This window comes from Physeter macrocephalus, chromosome 14, assembly GCF_002837175.3.
Source record: "Physeter macrocephalus isolate SW-GA chromosome 14, ASM283717v5, whole genome shotgun sequence".
NCBI lineage: Eukaryota > Metazoa > Chordata > Mammalia > Artiodactyla > Physeteridae > Physeter > Physeter macrocephalus.
Genome location: NC_041227.1, coordinates 95,505,857 through 95,516,563, shown reverse-complemented (window position 1 = coordinate 95,516,563; position 10,707 = coordinate 95,505,857). Strand labels below are relative to the sequence as shown.

The following is a 10,707-nucleotide window of genomic DNA, read 5'->3' as shown; positions in this document are numbered from 1 at the left end:
CGTGCCCCGGTCCGGGAAGATCCCACGTGCCGCGGAGCGGCTGGGCCCGTGAGCCGTGGCCGCTCAGCCTGCGCGTCCGGAGCCGGTGCGCCGCAACGGGAGAGGCCACAACAGTGAGAGGCCCGCGTACCGCAAAAAAAAAAAAAAAAAAAAAAAAAAAAGCTAATGTTAATCCTAAAAGAGAAACATCCATAGACAGGTAGAATGGTCAAGCGCAACAAATTTTCATGATACTGATTCATCTAGTTCATACGAAGTATAAAATCAATCTTCAGAAAGAACTGCCATTCCAGTTCCTTGCATATTTTGCCACCTAATGCTACAACAGCAGTGTCACAGGATAACCCCATCTAAATTAAACCATCATAATGGTCTTTTAGGTAAGTGACCCTCTAATAAGATCAGCTCCTATTTCTGGCACCAACTAAATGAAACAGCAAATGTGGTTGTCTGAAACATGAATTTCATCGATCCCATTACTGAGCAGTCTGTCCCCTGAAAGCTAAAGAAACTGGCTTATTCTGGAGACATGTAACTACTACTCTGCAAACAGTGAACTAGATTCAGGAAATACCCAAAAGTTGTCTATTTTTACACGTGCCAATGCTGCAAAATAAAACTTACGGGACTAGAAGATTTTTAGAGTTTTCAGAGGTGACACATTTGCTGTGTTTTATTAAAGCAATTCATGTTTGGATAGACTAAAAAACATTTTACCCTTTTGATCATTTTCTACCTTCAATGTAAGATTATTTCAAGCAGTAAGACTGGTCTAGTAGTCACCTAAACAAAGAAGGGGTTTGGTTTTGTTTTTTATCATTTTAATGCATCCTATTACCTAGGTGTTTGCTACCTTGCTGCTTCAACCAGTGTACTATTTACTCAGAATATGAGATGTTAACACTCAAGAGATTTCATGAAGACATTGTTCTACTGTATAACCATTACCCTACATTATCAGTCATAACATTAGATAAAATTTTAATTTTCTTTGCACCACAATTCTGATGAGAGGTTGGAAGAATACTGTTGCCCAGCATCACGATCAAAGAAATGCCATTTTTTATTAAAGACTGCAGGATTTTGAAGTTAGCCAATTCCGTCTAAAAACCACAGCACAAATTCTCATACTATGATGTATGTTCTCATTCACATCTGTTGGAAAACAACATAAGAATGAACTAAGCTAATGGACGTCCACTGCTCACACAACACGACAAATCAAAGATGCAGGTACCATTAAGCAAAGGAGATTGTTTTTCTTTATTCTGCGTTAGTCTTTGATCCACAGAATCACCAGGTGATTTAGGTTATACTTCCTACTTGGTCTTAATTAGGGACCCATTTGACTCTACTTGCATGAGAAAGGCAAATCATCTGCATGAAATTAAGATCCAGAGTTACCTGCTACCATCAGCTACAGTTCTATACCCATTTCTCCATCTCTAGCATTATCAAAATGAATGATCACATGATGATTTCTAAGCATCAATAAAAGCTTAATTTATACTTATCATACAATTTTAAAGCACAGCAGTGGATATTATAAAAAGAATTTCATCAAAATGCGGCTAAAATAGCGGTACCAGGAAGCAGCCGGGCACAATAAAATGGACAGACTGTGAAGCCAGCCAAACTTCGAAGTTTGGGGTCCTCCATTACTTGGCACAGCACCTTGATAACCTCTTTAGTATTAGTTTGCTTACCTATAGAATGGGGTATCACCTACATTTCAGGGATACTGTGAAGATCAAACAGCATAGCACATGCTGTAAATGCTCAACAAATGGGAGATTTCACAGTTCATACACTTAAAATACAGTTCACTTTCTAGAATTACTCATTTCCTTGTGCTTCCACATTGCTGGTTTGGTTTTTTGTTTTGTTCTGTTTTTTGATAACTTAGGAGCTTGTGATAAGGATCAGAGTGGTAAGATCATTAGAATTCTGACTACTCATCAATTATTCTGATTGACTAACTTCATTACAAGGAATAATACGTTAAAAAGCCAAACCCAAAATTTATACCTATCAATAGTATTAAAAAAAAAAAAAAAAAAAAAAAAAGCCTGGTCATGGGTGACTTTTTTTCTCCTAAAATTTAGACTTTCAAGTTTATCATAGTACTCACATTTAACGGTACCCACCAATAACACAACATTACAAAATAAAAATTTCAAAGAAATCAATGCACAAAATTTCAACAGAAGCCCAGGTTAAACTCATTTCTGTCTACTTTTTACTTTTGTGTAGACAAATTTTATAGTACTTACAACATTCCTATGTAAATGTACACACTAACCTGGTAGAAATTCGACTAAAGACTGCATTGAAGTTGTTGCAGCTGAGAGAAAATAAAACCCCAGAGGCAGAATTCCGAAGTTCAGCTGCATGTTGGTTTCCCTCACGACAAGTGTGAAGAAAATGGCAGATTTCTGGCAGCAACTGTTTGACCAGCATCGTTTCATCTAACCTCATCGTGTCCTTTGGTTGCTAAAACAGAAATAATCACATAATTCTAAAACTTTCTTAAACTTACCTGTAAATATTTTCTATTATGGAAAATTTCAAACATACATAAGAGATGAAACAGAATAACGAACACCCATGTACTCATCACCTAGATTCCACAATTGTTAATATTTCATCATGTTTGCTTTATCTATCTACAATTAGTTTAATAAACAGGGTGGTTCCATCTTTCACTTCTTAATCACAAGAAAAGTCCAGGTACCCCCATCCATCCTCCTCAGCACCCCAATCTCTGCTTGTTCCCCTGTTCATCAAATCCCTACATAAGCCCTTACCTTCCTGGGAATCCCTAGCTTATTGTGAGTCCTAAATGAACTTTACTCATATTCACTGGTGAGTGCACTGTGTCATCTGTCTCAACATCCAAATTAATTTCTGGGTGAGCAATCACATCTACCTTTGGGCAGACTGACCAAAAGAGACAGACATTACTTATTACAAATAATTTTGTTGCGGTTTAACCATTTCAAAGTAAATTACAAACATCATTACTTCACTACTAACTTACTTCGGCATCTCTAAAATATAAGAAAATTCTCCAATGTAACTTCAAGGCAATCATCACACCAAAGAGAAATAAAAAATTCCCTTAGATCAGCTAATACCCAAACCGTATCCAAATTTCCCCAACTGCCCCCTAAATGTCTTTCATAGCTGTTCTTGTTTTACTCAACCAGGATCCAAAAAAGGTTCACAGATAGCAGCATGATTGTAACATTCCTTTAGTCTCTTTATCCTAAAACTATTTCCCCCTCACACACCATATAGATCATTTTTATTTTCCATAACATTGACTTTTTTTAAGAAAATATACCAGTTGCCTTAAAAAATGTTGTATATTATTGATCTGATTATGTCTTAGTGGTGAAACTTGCTCTTCTAGTTGTTATATTTTCTGTTAAGCTGGAATCTAAATATAACAGTCTGATTAGATTCAAGTTAAACACTAGGTAGAATTCACAACAGTTCGTATTACATCACATCAGAAGTACATAATGGCAGGTGGTCTCTCTGTTAATGACACCAAGTTTGATAACTTTGGTGTTAACACTGAGGTTTCTACTTTGTAAAATAAATCTCTACAATTAACAAAACAGCCAATGGATAAGCTACCCTTAGTTGAAAATAGGCTGTTCCACATCAGTATTTTACCTAACGGCTTTAGTATCCTTATATGAATGACAATTTTGATAATACCAAGCATGATGACAAAGAACAAATTTTTGTAAGTGTGCTATGATCAAATCTGTAATTGCATTCCAAAAGCTTTCAGATGCAAATACATTGAAATATTTGGATAGTAAATAAACAGATATCACAAAAACCTGCAAAATTTGAGTTACAATGCTCTTTCTTATTTATAGGCTAACCAGACAATACAGGTGTTGAAACCAACTCCAATTAATATACAAATAAAAATTATAGAAGTGCTCAATCTTTTGTATAATGGTCATATATACAGGATCAAAAATACTTAAGATTCCTCAAATTCTACAAAATTTTACTCATAAAACTTTGGTTTTAATCATGATATTGATAAGTATTTGTTCACTTTCATTTAGCTAGTTCAACTACTAATATGATAAATATGTATTATAGGGCTCAATTCTTAAACTGTCTCAACTTAACTTTGATCTAAAAAGGCAAATCAGGGGCTTCCCTGGTGGCGCAGTGGTTGAGAGCCCGCCTGCCGATGCAGGGGACGCGGGTTCGCCGATGCAGGGAATACAGGTTCGTGCCCTGGTCTGGGAAGATCCCACATGCCGCGGAGCGGCTAGGCCCGTGAGCCATGGCCGCTGAGCCTGCGCGTCTCGAGCCTGTGCCCCGCAACGGGAGAGGCCGCAACAGTGAGAGGCCCGCGTACCACAAAAAAAAAATAAAATAAAATAAAATAAAATAAAATAAAAAGGCAAATCAATAACCAACAAGGACCTACTGTAAAAAAAAAAAAATTTTAATAAAAATTAAATAAATAAATAAGTAAAAAGGAAAATCAGGACACAACCATAAAGTCATTGAAGGCTATCCAGAAAAACACAGCTGTTCAATAATATGAATAGTATTATTTTTTATTATAAATTTAATTTTAAAATTTATACATTTTCAATAAAGCAGAGCAAGCTAATATATATTTTATGTATTATAAAAGCTGTACTGGGCTTCCCTGGTGGCACAGTGGTTGAGAGTCCGCCTGCCGATGCAGGGGACGCCGGTTCGTGCCCCGGTCCGGGAAGATCCCACATGCCGCGGAGCGGCTGGGCCCGTGAGCCATGGCCGCTGAGCCTGCGCGTCCGGAGCCTGTGCTCCGCAACGGGAGAGGTCACGGCAGTGAGAGGCCCGCGTACCGCAAAAAAAAAAAAAAAAAAAAAAAAGCTGTACCATGCCCACTTAGTAGGGCTTCAATTAAGCTATCTCCAAAGAGTATCAAATTAAACAGGGGTCATAGCTAGTGGGAAGCAAGTGCATGGCACAGGGAGATCAGCTAGGTGGTTTGTGACCTCCTAGAGGGGTGGGATAGGGAGGGTGGGAGGGAGGGAGATGCAAGAGGGAAGAGATATGGGAACATATGTATATGTATAACTGATTTACTCTGTTGTAAAGCAGAAACTAACACATCATACTCCAATAAAGATGTTAAAAAAAAATTAAACGGGTCAATGATATCAATGATCATTATCCAAAATACCTTTACCACTACCTCTCAATTATAAATGTTAATGGAGAAAAGATGTAGAACTGAAGAGGCAATAAACCAGCCTTCCCCCATTCAAACATGGGTGTCACTGATATATTGGCATCTACAATCAAAGTAATAAGACCACTACAAAGAATTGATTCAAGAGAAATAGAAAAATTGTCCACCTTCAAAATTCCATCATCCTATTTAACAGCTTTTTTGCTCTTTCACTCTATTTTACAAATGAACAGCCCATCACAAATTAATACATAGCACAAAGCTAAAACAGAACTAGCTCGTCCTCAATTTAAGAAGAAAATTTATAAGCACTGTCACACAATTTTGGAATGTGGACAAGGGTCAATAAAAGAATTTAAAACATTATGCTTAGGTTTTGTGGCCTATAGTCTTAAATATTATACTTCTCTTCCCTAAGGATACATCATTGTGTGAATGTAATTATTTTTTCCAATTCCCTACTCTACCCCTTTTCCAACTCCCGACGTTACCCCTTCTTTAAACACTTTGACTGTTCTCTCTTTTCTCAATTGATCGGTCCTCATATGTCAAAGTCCCTTCCCATCTAGTTTTACTATAAAGAACAATTATAACATATGTGGAAGAGAGAAGCAATTCTGAATAAAAGCAAAAGATGGGTCAAAAGAAGAGAGATTATAATCTCAGAAGAAATAAGTTAACCCCAATACATATTGAATAGACAGATCTTTAAAATGGAGGTATTAAATTTATATATTTATGTAAACTCCTACCATTTTCCAGGAAGAATTAAAGCTACTGAAGTACAGAAGCACCTTTATACAACAGAAACATTCTTGGGGACTTCCCTGGTGGTCCAGTGGTTAAGAATCCACCTGCCAAGGCAGGAGACGCAGGTTCAATCCCTGGTCGGGGAACTAAGATCCCACATGCTGAGGGGCAACTAAGCCCGTGCACCACAAATACTGAGCCTGCACGCCGCAACTACTGAGACCGCGCACACTGGAGCCCACGCACCACAACCAGAGAGAAGCCTGTGTGCAACAACTAGAGAGAAGCCCGCCTGCAACAACTAGAGAAGGCCGCACGCCGCAATGAAGAGCCCGTGCACCGCAACGAGAGATCCTGCGTACTGCAACGAAGATCCCGCATGCTACAACTAAGACCCGACGCAGCCAAATAAATAAATAATCAGAAATATCCTTGAAAAACTTCTAATTTAGTCATGGTTGAAAACTCTGAGATAACTATTTAGAGGAAACATGAGAAACAATTGTTTTGTACTCAACTATTCCTCCACATATCTATTTTATATGTTCATATTTACTTAACAAGTGTTCTTAAGGTAGAATCTATCACAGTAATAGTAATAGTTTTAATTTTTTAAGTTCTCTTTTATATAGATTTGAAAAGTAAAATATAAAATCAGATTCACACGGGGGAAACAAGATTCTCTTGGTCTTTAACGTCACATTCTTTGACAGCTAAGCAATGCCACAGGCCTAACCAACTGGAGAAATTAGTTAAATGAAATAGTGACTTTTCCACAAAATTTTTTCTAGAAAACCTGAGAGAGAGAGAGATGTGACTCAAGCCTAACACTTTATAAGTAATCTTAATATCTATTTAATTTACAAAAGATGAGAATATAATTTTTTCTTGAAAACTTCTCTATGCTACCCAGTCAGCTCTGTTAACAAAATTCATTTTCATGTGTCTTAGACAAAAAGTCCATGACTCTTCTCCTTGTCCACACCTATGCTTCAGTACATCAGATCATTCTCAAAACTGAATGCACAAAACCTGCCTATTCAAGAATAGATTTACTCACCCCAGCAAGACATTTTTCCAGTGTATCCAATATAATCAACTGAGAGAGATATAAATTTTTTTCAGCAGCTTCTCCAAATATTCTCTAAAAGAAAAGATATTCAGAACACTAAAAGTTGGTTATTACTCTCCACTACAAATCAGCACACATCTGAAAAGTGAGGGACTAAGGATCAAGAAAATCAATAGATAAATCATTGTATCTATATTATTTCTGATTTTATCCTAATGCTCACACAAAATAAATTCTCAGGCAAACAATCTGCCATCAGCCTGCCACAGTAAAAGATACTCTGGGTTATACTTTAAAAATATGTAGTAAATGTACTTTGAAACAAACAGCATTAAAGAGATGGTAACATTAGGAAAATCCCATGTTCTGTTATTTTTTAAGTAAAATTTAGATTTGAACAATATAGAAAAAAATATGTAGGATTTAGATACACATATAGATCTTTACCAGAATCTTGAACTGAACATTTAACCACACTTTGATGCCACAAAATAATCAAAGCCTAACTCTTACAGCAACAAAATGCTGTAACACCAATTAAAGCAAGTTTTAAGCATTCACTATCTTTAAATCAAATACCACACTATTAACAGCAGACTATGGTGTCCACAATTCAGTTTACTCAATAAGCACTAAATGAATGCCAATATCTCAATACTGTTTTTGTTTTTAAAAGAAGGGTCCAAATACTAAAACATTTTCAATCTGAGAACATGGCCACTTATCTATAAAAGCAAAATCCTATCTGTATGACCCACACACTATGCAACAGAAGAGTTCCATAAAATCTTAAATGTATTTCTGTAAGTCACTTTACATATTTATAAAAGGTCCTTTTTTCAGAAAATCTTAATTTTTTTCCATAAAGAGAAAATATGATCACCCACTCCTCCAGTTTACCAATTTTGTAAGCCCGGGGTATCTTCCAATCAACTTTTTAAAAAGAAAACACACCAAAGATGATGTGACTATGAAAATGGTACTGATTTTCACAATCTACAACCAGAAATCAGTTTCACTGCTCAATGCAAATAGTATAAATTGTGGTTATAAGTGCTCAAAACAAGCAGAGCAGTTTGGAGTTAATCAAGAAATATCCAGATCAGTTGTTCTGAACTGAGTATGAGGAGATTTTAGATAGAAATTGACACAGAGGAAAGAATCACCTGACAGCAAGAGGAGAAATAATATGTTCAAAGGTACAGAGAGAAAACAGTTGGAGTACCTTGAAGTCTAGGGAATGTAAACAGATTTTATAAAACAGGAAAAAAAGGGGCAATTATGAGCTTTTGACAGTGGAAATACTTGATGAAATAGGTATCTGAGGAAAACTGTTTCAACACAGGTTCTCTACCATGGAATCTGTCACAGGTTACAGGACGAAGGAAATAAAACAGCATCTTCACAAAAGCAATCTCACATTTTAGGACTACAAAGTTATATTTTATTTACCATCTACTTAGGACTGGGACAATCTGATATGTAAATATTCAAATGAGAAGCTAAGGAAAAGATTTTAATAGATTACTATGGTCAATTTAAATATGACAAAATCTGTATGAAATCCTAATTCCAGAAAAATGGAACAGTAGATAGGGTCACAAATAAGACAAGTATCTAAGAAAAAGAATTAAAATCTAAAAAGAAAGTTAAAAGGTTACCTGTGCTCATCCATAAATTAAGATGAACGTTTATATCCAGAGTCCACAGAATATGACTTTACATACTTCAAAATATGCTGTTCCAAATTTTAAAATCAAAAACACACCAAATTCTCCCACAAAACAGTAAAGCAAACACTCACCATATTGTTAACATTCTTTAAGATAGTGGTGAGGCCGCTTATAACCAAAGAAAACTTGTATTTGGAAATATTGATAAGACATTCCTTGTTGTGTTCGGTACTGACTTTGGTATGTGTGTTCTGCTGTCCTGTCTTTATTGGAAGCTGAGGAAAAAAAAAAAAAAAAGTTAGCTTACATTTTTAAATGACTACCGAGAACTCTATTTCTCATTGAAAATCATGAGATATTAGGAGGATTTTATCAACCACAATTACCTATATTTGTATCTCAAGCTCCAATTTTCAATACATAAAGGAATTTATAGCAAACCTAAAATTCTTTAGAAATTTCTATTTTTGCAGCTTTCTTTCTAGAAGTCATAAATCTCTATCTACAAAATTAAATCTTTACCCAGCACTATGTAAGATAGTATGATGACTCACAGAAATAGAGCTACTTCCTTGTAGCTAAAAATTATTTCAGAGAAAAATGTCTGCAATAAAATGCAATCTTTTCTTTTATATATTGATCTCAAGCATTAAAAGAACAATAGACCAAGAAAATCTATGCCACAGACCTCTAGTCAATAATGGCAAATAACGGCAGACTGTGCAGAAAAGAAAACAAACTGTATAGCCTGGAATATACATAGTAAGACTGATTCAGGTAAGATAATCACCCTCAGGTACACAGCTGAGGGAGTAACAGAACAACAAAGAGATAAATCTCATGGAAAAAAATATCTTTTAAGGGAGATATTATATTTATATTTACCTATATTTATCTGAGAATGAACTAAGTCACATTACCAGGAAGTTCATCTCTACCCTGTTTAAGAGCAGCATTCTGTATTGAAAGCATCACGAATATATTTACTGTTTAAATATTAAATCCTGCTAACACTAATAGAGAACACTGATGAGGTTCCTCCGTGAAGAAACAAACCTGAGTCCAGCTTCCTCATTTTTAAAAAAAAGGTGCAACAGGGCTTCCCTGGTGGCTCAGTGGTTAAGAATCCGCCTGCCAATGCAGGGGACACAGGTTCGAGCCCTGGTCCAGGAGATCCCACATGCCGCGGAGCAGCTAAGCCTGTGTGCCACAACTACTGAGCGCACGTGCCTAGAGTCCATGCTCTGCAACAAAAGAAGCCACTGCAATGAGAAGCCCGTGCACCACAACAAAGAGTAGGCCCTGCTCGCCACAACTAGATAAAGCCCGTGTGCAGCAAGGAAGACGCAATGCAGCCAAAAATAAATTAATTAAATAAATAAATTTTTTTTAAAAAATGGTGCAACAAAAGGTGGAAAGAGACCAAGCAGCATGCCCAAGTTTGCTTAGTCAGTTAATAATGTGACTAATTTGATGGTAAAGAAATACTAAATAAAAGAGGGGAAGCATGTTTAAGGTTTAGAAGATAGGGCAGAACAGAAGCTACAGAATTACATAATGTTACAAGATTATGGAGAGAAAAAAATCTGAAAGACCAAAAACAGAGGATTGTAGAAGATGGCAGTGGCTGCACCAAGAGGAAACTGTAATGTAAACTGTGGACTCTGGGTGATTATGACATGTCAATGTGGGTTCATCAGTTGTAACCAGTGTACCACACTAGTGGGAGATGCTGATAATAAGGGAGTCTGTGCATGTGTGGAGGCACACAGCGTATGGGAAAACTCTTTACCTTCCACTCAATTTTTCTGTGACCCTAAAACTGCTCTAAAAAATAAACTGTTAAAAAATGCAAATAGGGGCTTCCCTGGTGGCGCAGTGGTTGCGCGTCCGCCTGCCGATGCAGGGCAACTGGGTTCGCGCCCCGGTCTGGGAGGATCCCACATGCCGCGGAGCGGCTGGGCCCGTGAGCCATGGCCACTGAG

The 10,707-nt window shown here is 36.7% G+C and overlaps 1 protein-coding gene across 7 annotated transcripts in view; it reads right to left on the bottom strand.

Annotated features, from left to right (window-relative positions):
* The window catches only part of NF1 (neurofibromin 1), a 276,759-nt gene that overhangs the window by 194,563 nt on the left and 71,489 nt on the right, over positions 1 to 10,707 (bottom strand). For 5 of the 7 annotated variants that reach the window (XM_024127724.3, XM_024127726.3, XM_028498988.2 and 2 more), the window contains exons 2-4: positions 8,854 to 8,997; positions 7,038 to 7,121; positions 2,303 to 2,493 (exon numbers count right to left, since the gene is read on the bottom strand). In XM_024127724.3, the coding sequence (XP_023983492.1) occupies positions 2,303 to 2,493; positions 7,038 to 7,121; positions 8,854 to 8,997 (419 nt within the window). The remainder of the gene's footprint in view (positions 1 to 2,302; positions 2,494 to 7,037; positions 7,122 to 8,853; positions 8,998 to 10,707) is intronic. The other 2 variants (XM_028498995.2, XM_028498997.2) reach the window with 2 other exon arrangements.